The sequence below is a fragment of the Oncorhynchus mykiss genome, chromosome Y, assembly GCF_013265735.2.
Source record: "Oncorhynchus mykiss isolate Arlee chromosome Y, USDA_OmykA_1.1, whole genome shotgun sequence".
In the NCBI taxonomy this organism is placed as follows: domain Eukaryota; kingdom Metazoa; phylum Chordata; class Actinopteri; order Salmoniformes; family Salmonidae; genus Oncorhynchus; species Oncorhynchus mykiss.
Genome location: NC_048593.1, coordinates 46979536 through 47000116, shown reverse-complemented (window position 1 = coordinate 47000116; position 20581 = coordinate 46979536). Strand labels below are relative to the sequence as shown.

The 20581-nt window shown below is 46.6% G+C and overlaps 1 protein-coding gene across 1 annotated transcript in view; it reads left to right on the top strand.

Annotated features, from left to right (window-relative positions):
* The window catches only part of aldocb (aldolase C, fructose-bisphosphate, b), a 31084-nt gene extending 15221 nt beyond the window's left edge, over positions 1-15863 (top strand). Inside the window, exons 2-9 of the mRNA XM_036967578.1 lie at positions 5179-5291; positions 6321-6532; positions 8910-8964; positions 9071-9231; positions 9323-9406; positions 13301-13475; positions 14009-14208; positions 15031-15863. Of these exons, the coding sequence (XP_036823473.1) occupies positions 5180-5291; positions 6321-6532; positions 8910-8964; positions 9071-9231; positions 9323-9406; positions 13301-13475; positions 14009-14208; positions 15031-15123 (1092 nt within the window). The 5' untranslated portion in view covers position 5179 and the 3' untranslated portion in view covers positions 15124-15863. The remainder of the gene's footprint in view (positions 1-5178; positions 5292-6320; positions 6533-8909; positions 8965-9070; positions 9232-9322; positions 9407-13300; positions 13476-14008; positions 14209-15030) is intronic.
* Positions 15864-20581: the final 4718 nt, after the last annotated feature.

The window sequence follows — 20581 nt, the reverse complement described above, 5'->3', positions numbered from 1 at the left end:
GGAATAAAGACATTACAAATGTCATATTTTGTCTATATCCAGTGTTGAAACAGCATACAAATGGTTAAAGGACAAAACTGCAAACAAAACAACATAGGGTGGAAAACAGGCTGCCTAAGTATGATCCCCAATCAGAGACAACGATAGACAGCTGCCTAAGTATGATCCCCAATCAGAGACAACGATAGACAGCTGCCTAAGTATGATCCCCAATCAGAGACAACGACAGACAGCTGCCTAAGTATGATCCCCAATCAGAGACAACGATAGACAGCTGCCTAAGTATGATCCCCAATCAGAGACAACGATAGACAGCTGCCTAAGTATGATCCCCAATCAGAGACAACGATAGACAGCTGCCTAAGTATGATCCCCAATCAGAGACAACGATAGACAGCTGCCTCTGATTGGGAACCACACCAGGCCAACAAAGAAATAGAAAACTAGAATGCCCACCCAAATCACACCCTGACCAAATAGAGAAATAAAAAGTCTCTCTACGGTCAGGTACTCTTCAAATCAAATGCTATTTATCACGTGTCTAGGTGTGATGACCCAACCGTTATGTAGAAATGATGTGTGAATATGATAGAACAGTACATGAATCAATCTGACTTCCTTACTATGTCAATAAATGCAACTGTGTACATCTCTAGAGAATCTAATAAACATGTGTCTAACTCGCACCGTAAGAGACGAGATAGAAACCGCTGTTCTAGCATTAATGTATTGAGGCACGCAGATTAGAGATATGAAGTTGGTAGCCGAGGAACTACCAGTAGACCTACTAAATTATAAGCGTATAGTCAATAAAATAATGACTCTGTAAAATGAGGAAATGCATTTACTCAGTTCAACTAATATAATTTATTAAACTACTGTAATGTATTAAACTAAAATAATGTATTAAACTAAAATAATTTATTAAACTAAAATAATTTATTAAACTACTGTAATGTATTAAACTAATATAATTTATTAAAATAATATAATTTATTAAACTAATATAATTTATTAAACTACTGTAATGTATTAAACTAAAATAATGTATTAAACTAAAATAATTTATTAAACTAAAATAATTTATTAAACTACTGTAATGTATTAAACTAATATAATTTATTAAACTAATATAATTTATTAAAATAATATAATTTATTAAACTAATATAATTTATTAAAATAATATAATTTATTAAACTAATATAATTTATTAAACTACTGTAATTTATTAAACTAAAATAATTTATTAAACTACTGTAATTTATTAAACTACTGTAATGTATTAAACTAATATAATTTATTAAACTACTGTAATGTATTAAACTAATATAATTTATTAAACTACTGTAATTTATTAAACTACTGTAATTTATTAAACTAATATAATTTATTAAACTACTGTAATGTATTAAACTAATATAATTTATTAAAATAATATAATTTATTAAACTACTGTAATTTATTAAACTAAAATAATTTATTAAACTAATATAATTTATTAAAATAATATAATTTATTAAACTACTGTAATTTATTAAACTACTGTAATTTATTAAACTACTGTAATTTATTAAACTAAAATAATTTATTAAACTAATATAATTTATTAAACTACTGTAATTTATTAAACTACTGTAATTTATTAAACTACTGTAATGTATTAAACTAATATAATTTATTAAACTACTGTAATTTATTAAACTAAAATAATTTATTAAACTACTGTAATGTATTAAACTAATATAATTTATTAAACTACTGTAATTTATTAAACTAATATAATTTATTAAACTAATATAATTTATTAAACTACTGTAATTTATTAAACTAAAATAATTTATTAAACTACTGTAATGTATTAAACTAATATAATTTATTAAACTACTGTAATTTATTAAACTAATATAATTTATTAAAATAATATAATTTATTAAATTAATATAATTTATTAAACTAATATAATTTATTAAACTAATATAATTTATTAAAATAATATAATTTATTAAATTAATATAATTTATTAAACTAATATAATTTATTAAACTAATATAATTTATTAAAATAATATAATTTATTAAATTAATATAATTTATTAAACTAATGTCATTTATTAAACTAATAATTTATGAAACTACTGTAATGTATTAATCTAAAACAATGTATTAAACTGCTGTAATTTATTAAACTGCTGTAATTTATTAAACTACTGTAATTTATTAAACTACTGTAATTTATTAATCACAAAAGAATGAACGCTAGAACAACCAGACTACTCAGAGGACTATAGTCCTCAGCTATAGTCTGACTTAACGTGGTCTTCACTTCACAATCGTCTCTGACAGAAGTGATACACACAGGAGCTTGGTAGCAAGATCTTAAAGTAGGAACAAATTCACTGTCCTCTTAACCAAATTCACTGTCCTCTTAACCAAATTCACTGTCCTCTTAACCAAATTCACTGTCCTCTTAACCAAATTCACTGTCCTCTTAACCAAATTCACTGTCCTCTTAACCAAATTCAAGCAGAAATTCACCGCCAACCTGAATGATCATTTTCTTTGCACTCCTGTAAAAGACAGGAGAACGCAGCCAGATTCTAACCCACTGGGTTCAGATGATAGGAGGACACCCCTGTGTCGCTCCTCAGTCAACTGTCCTCCGTCCAACGAACAAAATAACAATAAATCCATCCATAGTACAACATAAAACACATTAAAATTCACAGCTCTTCGTGAACTCTTGAAACAATCCAACCGTGACTATTTGATTCACACAGTAACAATTGTTTAGTCAATTTCACATTTTCATCTGTCTTCAAACCTCCAACAGTGTCTGTGCTCCCAGGGTTCCGTGGGAACGTCGCTTCCAGGAGATTACCACAGATAAGTTGTTTTGACCCCTGTGGTAGCGCAGCCATCCAGACAATGTCATGAATGGGGATTGAGTCTTCCTGCTGGGCCTCGGTGCCTACAAGTCACCTGTCGCCAGAATACCACCTTCTCTCATTCTTCCACTACAAATGCTTGATAACAACAGGTGTAGACTAACAGTGTAATGCTTGATAACAACAGGTGTAGACTAACAGTGAAATGCTTGGTAAACAACAGGTGTAGACTAACAACAACAGGTGTAGACTAACAACAACAGGTGTAGACTAACAACAACAGGTGTAGACTAACAACAACAGGTGCAGACTAACAGTGAAATGCTTGATAACAACAGGTGTAGACTAACAGTGTAATGCTTGATAACAACAGGTGTAGACTAACAACAACAGGTGTAGACTAACAACAACAGGTGTAGACTAACAACAACATGTGTAGACTAACAACAACAGGTGTAGACTAACAACAACAGGTGCAGACTAACAGTGTAATGCTTGGTAAACAACAGGTGTAGACTAACAGTGAAATGCTTGGTAACAACGGGTGTAGACTAACAACAACAGGTGTAGACTAACAACAACAGGTGTAGACTAACAACAACATGTGTAGACTAACAACAACAGGTGTAGACTAACAACAACAGGTGCAGACTAACAGTGAAATGCTTGGTAAACAACAGGTGTAGACTAACAACAACAGGTGTAGACTAACAGTGAAATGCTTGGTAAACAACAGGTGGAGACTAACAGTGAAATGCTTGGTAACAACAGGTGTAGACTAACAACAACAGGTGTAGACTAACAACAACAGGTGTAGACTAACAACAACAGGTGTAGACTAACAGTGAAATGCTTGATAAACAACAGGTGTAGACTAACAACAACAGGTGTAGACTAACAACAACAGGTGTAGACTAACAGTGAAATGCTTGATAAACAACAGGTGTAGACTAACAGTCAAATGCTTGATAAACAACAGGTGTAGACTAACAGTGAAATGCTTGGTAAACAACAGGTGTAGACTAACAGTGAAATGCTTGGTAAACAACAGGTGTAGACTAACAGTGAAATGCTTGGTAAACAACAGGTGTAGACTAACAGTGAAATGCTTGGTAAACAACAGGTGTAGACTAACAGTGAAATGCTTGGTAAACAACAGGAGGAGTGAATGCGTTTCAACTGCTCCAGAGTCCAATGGCAGCGATCTTTACACCACTCTAGCCGACGCTTGGCATTGCCCATGTTGATCTTAGGTTTGTGTGAGGATGCTTGGCCATGGAAACCCATTTCATGAAGCTCACGAAAAACTGACGTTGCTTCCAGAGGCAGTTTGGAACTCGGTAGTGAGTGTGGCAACCGAGGACAGACGATTTTTACACACATCAGCACTCGGTGTCCCATTCTGTGAGCTTGTGTGGCCTACCACTTCGCGGCTGAGCCGTTGTTGCTCCTAGATGTTTCCACTTCACAATAACAGAACTTACAGTTGACCGAGGGCAGCTCTAGCAGGGCAGAAATGTGATGAACTGACTTGTTGAAAGTTGGCATCCTATGACGGTGCCACGTTGAAAGTTACTGAGGTCTTCAGTGAGGCCTCTTCTCTCTCTCTCTCCCCCCATGTTTGTCTATGGAGATTGTACGGCTGTATGCTCTGGTGTGGGTGAAATAGCCAAATCCATTCATTTGAAGGCGTGTCCACATACTTTTGTACATGCAGTGTAGGTGTGATGGGCTGGGTTTAGCCGAGGGCTGGTTCATGACCTGTAATAGCTGGAGCGACAACACCATATAATCAGGAATAACGGAGACGCTTCAGTACCTTGTCATGTGGAATCTAACTACATTCTGAATGGAACACATTTCAAATTGTAGAATAAAAATGCTTTTGTCCTCTGAAAACGGGGTGGATGGGACAAAAAGTTATAAAAAATTATAAGAATGAAATATAATAGTAAAAATATTGTCCCTGGACACGCAGACACAAAGGTTATGCTATGCTCACTCCCTCCCTCTCTCCCTCCCTCCCACCCTCCCCAGGAGGACACAAAGGTTATGCTATGCTCACTCCCTCCCTCTCTCCCTCCCTCCCTCCCTCCCCAGGAGGACACAAAGGTTATGCTATGGTATTATATTCAGAATGTTGGGCCTATGTAGAATAGTAGGTTATGCTATGCTCACTCATCTCTCCCTCCCTCCCTCCCTCCCTCCCTCCCTCCCTCCCTCCCTCCCTCCCTCCCTCCCTCCCTCCCTCTCTTCCTCCCTCCCTCTCTCCCTCTCTCCCTCCCTCCCCAGGATGCCTCACCAGTACCCAGCTCTGACCACAGAGCAGAAGAAGGAGCTGCAGGAGATAGCAGAGAGGATCACGGCTCCGGGGAAAGGAATCCTGGCTGCAGATGAGTCCACCGGTCAGTGGCTGTGTGTGTGTCCCTAACGTGTGTGTGTGTCTAGTGTGTGTGTCCTATGTGTGTGTGTGTCTCAAACGTGTGTGTGTGTGTGTGTGTGTGGTGTGTCTCTAATGTGTGTGTGTGTCTAATGTGTGTGTGTGTCTAATGTATGTTTGTGTCTAATGTATGTGTGTGTGTGCCTCTAAAGTGTGTGTGTCTAATGTGTGTGTGTGTCTAATGTGTGTGTGTGTGTGCCTCTAAAGTGTGTGTGTCTAATGTGTGTGTGTGTGTGTCTAATGTATGTGCGTGTCTAATGTATGTGTGTGTGTGCCTCTAAAGTGTGTGTGTCTAATGTGTGTGTGTGTCTAATGTGTGTGTGTGTGTGTGTGTGTGTGTGTGTGTGTGTCTAATGTGCGTGTGTGTCTAATGTGTGTGTGTGTGTGTCTAATGTATGTGTGTGTGCCTCTAAAGTGTGTGTGTCTAATGTGTGTGTGTGTGTGTGTGTGTGTGTCTAATGTGTGTGTGTGTCTAATGTGTGTGTGTGTGTGTGTGTCTAATGTGTGTGTGTGTGTGTCTAATGTGTGTGTGTGTGTCTCTAACGTGTGTGTGTGTGTGTGTGTGTGTGTGTGTGTGTGTGTCTAATGTGTGTGTCTAATGTGTGTGTGTGTGTATCTAATGTGTGTGTGTCTCTAACGTGTGCGTGCGTGTGTGTGTGTGTGTGTGTGTGTGTGTGTGTGTGTGTCTAATGTGTGTGTGTGTGTCTAATGTGTGTGTGTGTCTAACGTGTGTGTGTGTTTAATATGTGTGTGTGTGTGTGTCTAATGTGTGTTTGTGTGTGTGCCTAACGTGTGTGTGTGTCTCTAAAGTGTGTGTGTGTGTCTCTAACGTGTGTGTGTGTGTGTGTGTGTGTGTGTCTCTCTAATGTGTGTGTGTGTCTCTAACGTGTGTGTGTGTGTGTGTGTGTGTGTGTGTGTGTGTGTGTCTCTCTAATGTGTGTGTGTGTCTCTAACGTGTGTGTGTGTGTGTGTGTGTGTGTGTGTGTGTGTGCAGGCAGCATGGGTAAGCGTCTCAACCCCATCGGTGTAGAGAACACAGAGGAGAACCGTCGTCTGTATCGCCAGCTGCTGTTCACGGCTGATGAGAGAATGGATGCTTGTATTGGTGGAGTGATCTTCTTCCACGAGACTCTCTACCAGAACGCTGATGACGGGACCAACTTCTCCCAGCTCATCAAGGACAGGGGGATTGTAGTGGGCATCAAGGTAGGGACACACACACACTCCCAGCTCATCAAGGACAGGGGGATTGTAGTGGGCATCAAGGTAGGGACACACACACACTCCCAGCTCATCAAGGACAGGGGGATTGTAGTGGGCATCAAGGTAGGGACACACACACACTCCCAGCTCATCAAGGACAGGGGGATTGTAGTGGGCATCAAGGTAGGGACACACACACACTCCCAGCTCATCAAGGACAGGGGATTGTAGTGGGCATCAAGGTAGGGACACACACACACTCCCAGCTCATCAAGGACAGGGGGATTGTAGTGGGCATCAAGGTAGGGACACACACACACTCCCATCTCATCAAGGACAGGGGGATTGTAGTGGGCATCAAGGTAGGGACACACACACACTCCCATCTCATCAAGGACAGGGGATTGTAGTGGGCATCAAGGTAGGGACACACACACACTCCCAGCTCATCAAGGACAGGGGGATTGTAGTGGGCATCAAGGTAGGGACACACACACACTCCCATCTCATCAAGGACAGGGGGATTGTAGTGGGCATCAAGGTAGGGACACACACACACTCCCAGCTCATCAAGGACAGGGGGATTGTAGTGGGCATCAAGGTAGGGACACACACACACTCCCAGCTCATCAAGGACAGGGGGATTGTAGTGGGCATCAAGGTAGGGACACACACACTCCCAGCTCATCAAGGACAGGGGGATTGTAGTGGGCATCAAGGTAGGGACACACACACACTCCCAGCTCATCAAGGACAGGGGGATTGTAGTGGGCATCAAGGTAGGGACACACACACACTCCCAGCTCATCAAGGACAGGGGGATTGTAGTGGGCATCAAGGTAGGGACACACACACACTCCCAGCTCATCAAGGACAGGGGGATTGTAGTGGGCATCTAGGTAGGGACACACACACACTCCCAGCTCATCAAGGACAGGGGATTGTAGTGGGCATCAAGGTAGGGACACACACACACATTAGCAGAGACACACACACACACATTAGCAGAAACACACACACACACACACATTAGCGGACACACACACACATTAACAGAAACACACACACACACACACACACACACACACACACATTAGCAGAAACACACACACACATTAGCGGACACACAAACATTAGCGGGGACACACACACATTAGCAGACACACACACACACACACATTAGCAGACACACACACACACACACATTAGCAGACACACACACACACACACACACACACACATTAGCGGACACACACACACACACATTAGCAGACACACACACACATTAGCAGACACACACACACACACACACATTAGCAGACACACACACACACACACACACACATTAGCGGACACACACACACATTAGCAGACACACACATTAGCAGACACACACACACACATTAGCAGAGAGCAATGCCACCCCTATTTCCACTTCCACCCAACGATGTATATAAACCCTGGATTAACTGATTCTATGTATTGGCCATTGAGAGGTTTTGAAGCCACCGGTCGGCCATATTGGTACTGCCCAGTAGGAGCTGGATTAACTGATTCTATGTATTGGTCATTGAGAGGTTTTGAAGCCACCGGTCGGCCATATTGGCACTGCCCAGTAGGAGCTGGATTAACTGATTCTATGTATTGGCCATTGAGAGGTTTTGAAGCCACCGGTCGGCCATATTGGCACTGCCCAGTAGGAGCTGGATTAACTGATTCTATGTATTGGCCATTGAGAGGTTTTGAAGCCACCGGTCGGCCATATTGGCACTGCCCAGTAGGAGCTGGATTAACTGATTCTATGTATTGGTCATTGAGAGGTTTTGAAGCCACCAGTCAGCCATATTGGTACTGCCCAGTAGGAGCTGGATTAACTGATTCTATGTATTGATCATTGAGAGGTTTTGAAGCCACCGGTCGGCCATATTGGCACTGCCCAGTAGGAGCTGGATTAACTGATTCTATGTATTGGCCATTGAGAGGTTTTGAAGCCACCGGTCGGCCATATTGGCACTGCCCAGTAGGAGCTGGATTAACTGATTCTATGTATTGGCCATTGAGAGGTTTTGAAGCCACCGGTCGGCCATATTGGCACTGCCCAGTAGGAGCTGGATTAACTGATTCTATGTATTGGTCATTGAGAGGTTTTGAAGCCACCAGTCAGCCATATTGGTACTGCCCAGTAGGAGCTGGATTAACTGATTCTATGTATTGATCATTGAGAGGTTTTGAAGCCACCGGTCGGCCATATTGGTACTGCCCAGTAGGAGCTGTTCTCCATAGGAATTAATGGAATTCTACCGTATTTCAATTAAATGTCTGTCTGTCTGTCTGTCTGTGTGCTGTCTGTCTGTCTGTCTGTATGTATGTATGTATGTAGGTGGATAAAGGTGTTGTCCCACTGGCCGGAACCGATGGAGAGACCACAACCCAGGGTGAGAACACACACGGTCAATCGCTATTGGTTGTACATAAGCACATAACCACATAACTAGATAACCACATAGCCACATAACCGTGTATGTGTGTGTGTGTGTGTAGGTCTGGATGGCCTGGCAGAGCGTTGTGCTCAGTATAAGAAGGATGGAGCAGACTTCGCTAAGTGGCGTAGCGTCCTGAAGATCAGCGACAACACCCCCTCAGAACTCGCCATCATGGAGAACGCCAACGTACTGGCACGCTACGCCAGCATCTGTCAACAGGTAGGGTGTGTGTGTGTGTGTGTCTGTGTGTGTGTGTGTGTGTGTGTGTGTGTGTGTGTGTGTGTAACACCACTGTGTGTGTGTTTTTCAGAACGGCATCGTTCCCATTGTGGAGCCTGAGATCCTTCCTGACGGAGACCATGACCTGAAACGTTGTCAGTACATCACTGAGAAGGTAATGGTCCAACCTGGTGACCCTGACCCAACCTGGCGACCCTGACCCAACCTGGCGACACTGACCCAACCTGGCGACCCTGACCCAACCTGGCGACCTTTACCCAACCTGGCGCCCTTTACCCAACCTGGCGACCCTGACCCAACCTGGCGACCCTGACCCAACCTGGTGCCCTTTACCCAACCTGGCGACCCTGACCCAACCTGGTGCCCTTTACCTAACCTGGCGCCCCTGACCCAAACTGGCGACCCTGACCTAACCTGGCGACCCTGACCCAACCTGGCGCCCTTTACCCAACCTGGTGCCCTTTACCCAACCTGGCGCCCCTGACCCAAACTGGCGACCCTGACCTAACCTGGCGACCCTGACCCAACCTGGCGCCCTTTACCCAACCTGGCGATCCTGGCCCAACCTGGCGACCCTGACCCCACCTGGCGACCCTGACCCAACCTGGCGATCCTGACCCAACCTAGCGCCCTTTACCCAACCTGGCGACCCTGACCCAACCTGGAAACCCTGACCCAACCTGGCACCCTTTACCCAACCTGGCGATCCTGACCCAACCTGGCGCCCTTTACCCAACCTGGCGCCCTTTACCCAACCTGGCGACCCTGACCCAACCTGGCGCCCCTGACCCAACCTGGCGCCCTTTACCCAACCTGGCGCCCCTGACCCAACCTGGCGCCCCTGACCCAACCTGGCGATCCTGACCCAACCTGGCGCACTTTACCCAACCTGGCGACCCTGACCCAACCTGGTGCCCTTTACCCAACCTGGCGACCCTGACCCAACCTGGTGCCCTTTACCCAACCTGGCGCCCCTGACCCAAACTGGCGACCCTGACCTAACCTGGCGACCCTGACCCAACCTGGCGCCCTTTACCCAACCTGGTGATCCTGACCCTGGCGACCCTGACCCAACCTGGCGATCCTGACCCAACCTAGCGCCCTTTACCCAACCTGGCGACCCTGACCAAACCTGGCGACCCTGACCCAACCTGGCACCCTTTACCCAACCTGGCGATCCTGACCCAACCTGGCGCCCCTGACCCAACCTGGCGATCCTGACCCAACCTGGCACACTTTACCCAACCTGGCGACCCTGACCCAACCTGGCGACCCTGACCCAACCTGGCGCCCTTTACCCAACCTGGCGCCCTTTACCCAAACTGGCGACTCTGACCCAACCTGGCGACCCTGACCCAACCTGGCGCCCTTTACCCAACCTGGCGCCCCTGACCCAACCTGGCGAACCTGATCCAACCTGGCACCCTTTACCCAACCTGGCGACCTTGACCCAACCTGGCGACCCTGACCCTGGCGCCCCTTTACCCAACCTGGCAACTTGTTGAACATGATATGAGTTTCGGACCTCTCTCTTTCTCTGTCTCTGTCACGTTCGTTGGAATAATGATCGGACCAAGGTGCAGCTCGATACGGTTTCCACATATTTTATTATAAAGTGAAAACATAGAAAAAACAAAACAATAAACAAACAATGAACCGTGACAACAGAGGTGCTACGTACACTCACTCAAAACAATATCCCACAAACACCAGTGGGAAAAATAACTACTTAAATATGATCCCCAATTAGAGACAACGATTAACAGCTGCCTCTAATTGGGAATCATACAAAATAAACAACATAGAAAAAACAAAACTAGAACCCTAAATATAAATAATAAACTAGACTGACCCCACAGTCACGCCCTGACCTACTCCACCATAGAAAATAAAGGCTCTCTATGGTCAGGGCGTGACAGTACCGTGACAGTAGGACTCCGGCCGCAAAACCTGAAACCAAAAGGGAGGGTTAGGGGGGGTGTCTAGTGTTGGTGGCGGCTCTGGTACAGGGCAAAGTACCCTCTCATCCCGCGGATCCACCAGTATCGGGGGCGGCTCTGGTGCGGGACGAAGAACCCGCTCATCCCGCAGATCCAGCCATGGACCCAGGCTGAACACTGTGCCTGGACTATACCTAGGTGCAGAAGAAGACTCCTGCCATGGAGCTGGACTGGACACCCTGTTTGGACTGGACACCCTGTTTGGACTGGGCATCGGCGCAGAGGAAGGCTCCTGCCATGGAGCTGGACTGGACACCGTGTTTGGACTGGGCATCGGCGCAGAGGAAGGCTCCTGCCATGGAGCTGGACTGGGCACCGTGTTTGGACTGGGCATCGGCGCAGAGGAAGGCTCCTGCCATGGAGCAGGACTGGACACCGTGTTTGGACTGGGCATCGGCGCAGAGGAAGGCTCCTGCCATGGAGCTGGAGGTTCTGGACCATGGACCGTCGCAGTAGATTCCGGACCATGGACCACATCAGGAGGCTCCGGAATGTGGACCGTCTCAGGAGGTTCCAGACTGTGAAACGTCGCCTGAAGCTCTGGACTGGGAACCGTCGCCTGAAGCTCTGGACTGGGGACCGTCGCCTGAAGCTCTGGACTGGGGAGGTGCACTGGAGACCTGATGCGTGGGGCCGGCACAGGTGACACCGGGCTGGTGGCACGCTCTTGAGGGAGAGTGCGAGGAGGAGGCACAGGACGTACTGGGCTGTGGAGGCGTACTGGAGACCTGGTGCGTAGAGCTGCCACAGATGGTGCCGGGCTGAGAAGGCGTACTGGAGACCTGGTGCGTAGAGCTGCCACAGATGGTGCCGGGCTGAGAAGGCGTACTGGAGACCTGGTGCGTAGAGCTGGCACAGATGGTGCCGGGCTGAGAAAGCGCTTTTCAACACGCCTGCACTGCAGAATACTCCTTCCCAAAATCTCTCCCCGGAATCTCTCATTACCTTCCTCCATCGACTCCCCCTCACTCCCCGGTGAGCACCACACCATGTGCCACCCCCCAAAAATGTATGAGTTCATAATTTATTAAAAGTGAAACTTAGCAAAACAAAACAATAAACAAACAACGAACCGTGACTACAGAGGTGCTACGTACACTCACTCAAAACAATATCCCACAAACACCAGTGGGAAAAATAACTACTTAAATATGATCCCCAATTAGAGACAACGATTAACAGCTGCCTCTAATTGGGAATCATACAAAATAAACAACATAGAAAAAACAAAACTAGAACCCTAAATATAAATAATAAACTAGACTGACCCCACAGTCACGCCCTGACCTACTCCACCTGTGGTTTATGGGATTTTGTTTTGAGTTAGTGTACGTAGCACCTCTGTAGTCACGGTTCGTTGTTCGTTTATTGTTTAGTTTTGCTAAGTTTCACTTTTAGTAAATTATGTGGAACTCAACATCCGCTGCGCCTTGGTTCGTCTCTACACACAAACGTGACAGAATATCTGTGGTGTACAAGGTCCTATCAGACCACCACGTCTATCTGTCTTTCTGTAGGTTCTGTCTGCGGTGTACAAGGTCCTATCAGACCACCACGTCTATCTGTCTTTCTGTAGGTTCTGTCTGCGGTGTACAAGGTCCTATCAGACCACCACGTCTATCTGTCTGTCTGTAGGTTCTGTCTGCGATGTACAAGGCCCTATCAGACCACCACGTCTATCTGTCTGTCTGTAGGTTCTGTCTGCGGTGTACAAGGTCCTATCAGACCACCACGTCTATCTGTCTTTCTGTAGGTTCTGTCTGCGGTGTACAAGGTCCTATCAGACCACCACGTCTATCTGTCTGTCTGTAGGTTCTGTCTGCGATGTACAAGGCCCTATCAGACCACCACGTCTATCTGTATGTCTCTAGGTTCTGTCTGCGGTGTACAAGGCCCTATCAGACCACCACGTCTATCTGTCTGTCTCTAGGTTCTGTCTGCGGTGTACAAGGTCCTATCAGACCACCACGTCTATCTGTCTGTCTGTAGGTTCTGTCTGCGGTGTACAAGGCCCTATCAGACCACCATGTCTATCTGTCTGTCTGTAGGTTCTGTCTGCGGTGTACAAGGCCCTATCAGACCACCACGTCTATCTGGAGGGGACCCTGCTGAAGCCCAACATGGTGACTCCCGGACACTCCTGCCCCCAAAAATACACTAACGAGGAGATCGCCATGGCTACGGTCACTGCCCTCCGCCGCACTGTACCCCCTGCCGTCACAGGTACACACAGACACACACACAGACACACAGACTGGCATGCATGCTCACATAGACACACAGACAGACACACACAGACACACAGACTGGCATGCATGCTCACACAGACACACAGACTGGCATGCATGCTCACACAGACACACAGACTGGCATGCATGCTCACACAGACACACAGACTGGCATGCATGCTCACACAGACACACAGACTGGCATGCATGCTCACACAGACACACAGACTGGCATGCATGCTCACACAGACACACAGACTGGCATGCATGCTCACACAGACACACAGACTGGCATGCTCACATAGACACTTTATATTTGTGTGATTGTTTTACATTCTGTCAATATCTAACTGAATGTGCGTCTATCCCTCCCTCCCTCCCTCCCTCCCTCCCTCCCTCCCTCCCTCCCTCCCTCCCTCCCTCCCTCCCTTCCTTCCTTCCTTCATTCCTTCATTCCTTCCTTCCTCTCCCTTCCTCCCTCCCTCCCACCCTTCCTCCCTTCCTCCACCCTCCTCCCTCCCTCCTCAGGTGTGACGTTCCTGTCAGGGGGCCAGTCAGAGGAGGAGGCCAGTATTAACCTGAATGCTATCAACACCTGTCCTCTGGGTAAACCCTGGGCCTTGACCTTCTCCTATGGTCGTGCCCTGCAGGCCTCAGCCCTCAACGCCTGGAGAGGAGAAAGAGACAACGAGAAGGCTGCTGCCGAGGAGTTCCTTAAACGGGCTGAGGTGAGTTGAGGAGAGGGGGTGTGGGTACAAAATAACTCTTCAATACAGGACCTTCTATCTAACTCTACATCGGTCTTCTACCACTTATCCATCTCTTCTATCTTTCAATGTAACGCTTCTCCCTCCCCTCCTCCTCTCCTCCCTCTCCACCTCTCCCCCCTCCTCTCCTCCCTCTCCCCCCTCCTCTCCTCCCTCTCCCCCCCTCCTCTCCACCCCTCCCCCCTCCTCTCCTCCCGCTCCCCCCTCCTCCCTCCTCTCCTCCCTCTCCCCCCTCCCTCCCTCCTCTCCTCCCTCTCCCCCCTCCTCTCCCCCCTCCTCTCCTCCACCTCCTCTCCTCCCTCTCCCCCCTCCTCTCCTCCCTCTCCCCCCTCCCTCCCTCCTCTCCACCCCTCTCCTCCCTCTCCCCCCTCCTCTCCCCCCTCTTCTCCTCCACCTCCTCTCTCCTCTCCTCCCTCCCCCCTCCCCCCTACTCTCCTCCCTCTCCCCCTCCTCTCCACCCCTCCCCCCTCCTCTCCACCTCTCCCTCCCCCCTCTCCCCCTCCTCTCCCCCCTCCTCTCCTCCCTCCCCCCTCCTCTCCATCCTCTCCCCCCTCCCCTCCTCTCCTCCCTCTCCACCTCCTCTCCTCCCTCTCCCCCCTCCCTCCTCTCCCCCCTCCTCTCCTCCCTCCCTCCTCTCCGCCCCTCTCCCCCCTCCTCTCCTCCACCTCCTCTCTCCTCTCCTCCCTCTCCCCCCTCCCCTCCCTCTCCCCCCTCCTCTCCACCCCTCCTCTCCTCCCTCCCCCCTCCTCTCCTCCCTCTCCCCCCTCCCCTCCTGTCCTCCAGGTGAACGGTCTGGCTGCCCAGGGGAAGTATGAGTCAACAGGAGACAGCGGAGCGGCAGGACAGTCTCTCTACGTGGCCAATCACGCGTACTGAACACCCCAGGCCACGCCTACATCACAACCCACCGCTGCAGCCCCTCCCCTCACCCACCAACCACAGACCTGCGTTGTCTACCGTATTTTAGAAACAGCATCGTTGTCGTGGCAACATAACGATGTGGTTAATATGAGTATTAATTAGTATGGGGAGTTGATGATGAAGAGGATGCTGAAGGGAGAGAGGGCGGTATCATGAAGAAGCTTTATTAAGTCCCAAATGGAGTCCTATTCCCTATATAGACCTGGTCTAAAGTAGTGCACTATATAGGGAATAGGGTGTACAGACCTGGTCTAAAGTAGTGCACTATATAGGGAATAGGGTGCCATAGGGCTCTGGTCTAAAGTAGTGACCAACCAGAGAGAAGATAACATCAGATAGGGACCAATCAGATACTAGATTACATCAAACAGTGACCAACCAGAGTGAAGATAACATCAGATAGGGACCAATCAGATACTAGATTACATCAAACAGTGACCAACCAGAGAGAAGATAACATCAGATAGGGACCAATCAGATACTAGATTACATCAAACAGTGACCAACCAGAGAGAAGATAACATCAGATAGGGACCAATCAGATACTAGATTACATCAAACAGTGACCAACCAAAGAGAAGATAACATCAGATAGGGACCAATCAGATACTAGATTACATCTGACAGACACCAGGGTGTGACGTGTTGAGTTCCAGTTAGGAATGAGTAAGAAGAGAGGGATGAGAGAGGAGGGAGAAAGAGGAGAGAGACAGTGAGAGGAGGGAGAGAGAGGAGGGAGAGAGAGGAGGGAGAGAGAGAGAGGAGGGAGAGTGAGAGGAGGGAGAGAGAGAGTGAGAGGAGGGAGAGAGAGTGAGAGGAGGGAGAGAGAGAGGAGGGAGAGAGAGAGAGATAGGAGAGAGGAGGGAGAAAGAGGAGAGAGTGAGGAGGGAGAGAGAGAGAGGATGGAGAGAGAGAGAAAGGAGGGAGAGTGAGAGGAGGGAGAGAGAGTGAGAGGAGGGAGAGAGAGTGAGAGGAGGGAGAGAGAGAGTGAGAGGAGGGAGAGAGAGAGAGAGAGAGGAGGGAGAGAAGAGGGAGGGAGGGAGAGAGGTACCAATGTCAGCTAGAGACTGAACACAAAGGGTGGAAGGACAGACAGACAAACAGCTAACCACTGACCACCAAGTCTCATCCTCTAACCTCTGTCTTTTTCTCACACACCTAACTATCTAGCTATCAATCAGTCAATCAATCGATCAATAAACTACTGATAATAACTTTATTACTTGCCATCTAAAACAGTTGCTGGGAATGGCCAGTGTGTTTTAACAGTTTGTGTGAATGGCCCAGTGTGTTTTGTTTGTGGGAATGGCCAGTGTGTTGTCTAGGACTACTGCACTTCTCTGATTATAATACTAGCTTTAAAGTACACAATCAATGTGTTATTATGTGTTGTGTTGTGAGAGCGACCCTTGTAGTTATTATGTGATGCTTCTGTGTCTTACTCACCCCCTTTCCCCCACCGGTGGAACAGTCCGGAGGCGAGGGTGAATCCTATTGGCTGGTCTGGGTGGAGTGTGGGGTTTGTAGGGGGGGGGGGGGCAGTAAGTCAGTCACTACTGTGTTGGAATACTGTGACGTTTGTTGATGTTCCTTTGTTTGTTTGTTGTTCTCTAAAGCGCTTGCTGTGATGAATAGTGGGGGAAAAAATTAACAGAAAATCTACAATAAATATTACAAAATAGTTAGAAACATTTGATGTGAATCACTTTCTTCCTCCTTCTCCTCTGCAGTCAACAAACAGCCTGTCAATCACAACAGTCTGTTATATAGTAGGTTTATACCAGCCTGTCAATCACAACAGTCTGTTATATAGTAGGATTATACCAGCCTGTCAATCACAACAGTCTGTTATACAGTAGGTTTATACCAGCCTGTCAATCACAACAGTCTGTTATACAGTAGGTTTATACCAGCCTGTCAATCACAACAGTCTGTTATACAGTAGGTTTATACCAGCCTGTCAATCACAACAGTCTGTTATACAGTAGGTTTATACCAGCCTGTCAATCACAACAGTCTGTTATACAGTAGGTTTATACCAGCCTGTCAATCACAACAGTCTGTTATACAGTAGGTTTATACCAGCCTGTCAATCACAACAGTCTGTTATACAGTAGGTTTATACCAGCCTGTCAATCACAACAGTCTGTTATACAGTAGGATTATACCAGCCTGTCAATCACAACAGTCTGTTATATAGTAGGTTTATACCAGCCTGTCAATCACAACAGTCTGTTATACAGTAGGATTATACCAGCCTGTCAATCACAACAGTCTGTTATATAGTAGGTTTATACCAGCCTGTCAATCACAACAGTCTGTTATACAGTAGGTTTATACCAGCCTGTCAATCACAACAGTCTGTTATACAGTAGGTTTATACCAGCCTGTCAATCACAACAGTCTGTTATACAGTAGGTTTATACCAGCCTGTCAATCACAACAGTCTGTTATATAGTAGGTTTATACCAGCTTGTCAATCACAGTCTGTTATACAGTTGGTTTATACCAGCCTGTCAATCACAACAGTCTTTTATACAGTAGGTTTATACCAGCTTGTCAATCACAGTCTGTTATACAGTAGGTTTATACCAGCTTGTCAATCACAATAGTCTGTTATCCAGTTGGTTTATATTGAAATTGAGGCAGTCAGCAAGACTGATCCATCTATTACCAGTACGGTACCAGTCGTTAGAGTCCTGGTTAGCCTCGTCAAAAACCAGGCTTTCCTAAATGTGAAGTCAAACGTAGAAGGTAGAAAAAGGACTAAATAGGGGTGAGAACCCACGGAAAATCAGTGAAGCCTTGCAACACGTCAAACCAATCAAAGACCTCACTACATAAGGTCCCCGAATATCAATTATCATTAATTAGATACTCTAGTGGAAGTGGAAAGGTCTAGCAGCAACAACGGCTCAGCCGCAAAGTGGTAGGCCGCACAAGCTCACAGAGCACGTAAAATCGCCTGTCCTCGGTTGCAACACTCACTACAGAGTTCTAAACTGCCTCTGGAAGCAACAGCAGCACAATAACTGTTCATCGGGAGCTTCATGAAATGGGTTTCCATGGCAGAGCAGCCTCACACAAGCCTAAGATCACCATGCACAATGCCAAGTGTCGGCTGGAGTGGTGTAAAGCTCGCTGCCATAGGACTCTGGAGCAGTGGAAACGCGTTCTGACGGACGAATCTGGGTTACTTCTACGGTGCATTCGGACAGTATTCAGACCCCTTCACTCTTTCCACGTTTTGTTACGTTACAACCTTATTCTACAATGGATTAAATACAAACCCAGATCAATCTTCACACAATACCCCATAATGTCATTACAATACCCCATAATGACATCACAATACCCCATAATGACATCACAATACCCCATAATGACATCACAATACCCCATAATGACATCACAATACCCCATAATGACATTACAATACCCCATAATGACATCACAATACCCCATAATGACATCACAATACCCCATAATGACATCACAATACCCCATAATGACATCACAATACCCCATAATGTCATTACAATACCCCATAATGACATCACAATACCCCATAATGACATCACAATACCCCATAATGCAAAGCAAAAACAGTTTTGTTTAATATTTTAAAAAATGATAAATTATTCAGACCCTTTGCTATGAGACTCAACATTGAGCTCAGGTGGATCCTGTTTCCATTGATCATCCTTGAGAAGTTTCTACAACTTGATTGGAGTCCACCTGTGGAAAATTGCAATTGATTGGACATGATTTGGAAAGGCACACACCTGTCTTTATAAGGTCCCACAGTTGACAGTGCATGTCAGAGCAAAAACCAAGCCATATTGTTGAAGGAATTGTCTGTAGAGCGCTGAGGCAGGATTGTGTCGAGGCACAGATCTGGCGAAGGGTACCAAAAATGTCTGTAGCATTGAAGGTCCCAGAGAACACAGTGACCTCTGTCATTCTTAAATGGACGAACTTTGGAGCCATCAAGACTCTTCCTAGAGCTGGCCGCCCGGCCAAACTGAGCAATCGGCGGAGAAGGACCTTGGTCAGGGAGGTGACCAAGAACCTGATGGTCACTCTGACAGAGCTCCAGAGTTCCTCTGTGGAGATGGGAGAACCTTCCAGAAGGACAACCATCTCTGCAGCACTCCACCAATCAGGCCTTTATGGTAGAGTGGCCAGAAGGAAGCCACTCCTCAGTAAAAGACATGACAGCCCGCTTGGAGTTTGCCAAAAGACACCCAAAGGACTCTGACCATGGGAAACAAGATTCTCTGGTCTGATGAAATCAAGATTGAACTCTTTGGCCTAAATGCCAAGAGTCACATCTGGGAGAAACCAGGCACCGCTTATCACCAGGCCAATACCATCCCTAAGGTGCAGCATGGTGGTGGCAGAATCATGTTGTGGGGATGTTTTTCAGCGGCAGGGACTAGGAGACTTGTTAGTATCGAGGGAAAGATGAACAGAGCAAACTACAGAGAGATCCTTGAAGTTTGTTCTTTAATTTTGTAAGTCTTTGTTTGATTCCCCCATGTTTTCCACGTTTGCATTTGGGTTTGTAATCCCCTCACAGACAATCAGGGATTAGATGGGCCATTGGGATATCCATCGCGTTTGTGTTTGAGTTGCATTGTAGTAGGAACTCCCTGCCGTATTGGATTCCGCTGCCAGCAGCGTTTTCATCATTTAGTCCGTTTGTAGCGGGTATGTAGACGATCAACAAGATCAGTCCAACACCCTGCCACTGTTGACAGGTGGTTTACAAACAAAGTGTACAAATTAAAAACATAAAAGAACGCCACACCAAACGTCACACTCACTGTGGGATGCAACAGACCGGCGCCCCCTTACGATTTGTTGTGTAGGCTGCTATCCTATTTAAAATAAAATTGAGTGAGAGAAAAAAATGGCCACGTTAGCTACCAACCATTGACATGACCACGTTAGCTACCGACCAGCGACATGACCACGTTAGCTACCGACCAGCGACATGACCACGTTAGCTACCGACCAGCGACATGACCACGTTAGCTACCGACCAGCTACATGACCACGTTAGCTACCGACCAGCGACATGACCACGTTAGCTACCGACCAGCGACATGACCACGTTAGCTACCGACCAGCGACATGACCACGTTAGCTACCGACCAGCGACATGACCACGTTAGCTACCGACCAGCGACATGACCACGTTAGCTACCGACCAGCGACATGACCACGTTAGCTACCGACCAGCGACATGACCACGTTAGCTACCGATCAGCGACATGACCACGTTAGCAACCGACCAGCGACATGACCACGTTAGCTACCGACCAGCGACATGACCACGTTAGCTACCGACCAGCGACATGACCACGTTAGCTACCGACCAGCTACATGACCACGTTAGCTACCGACC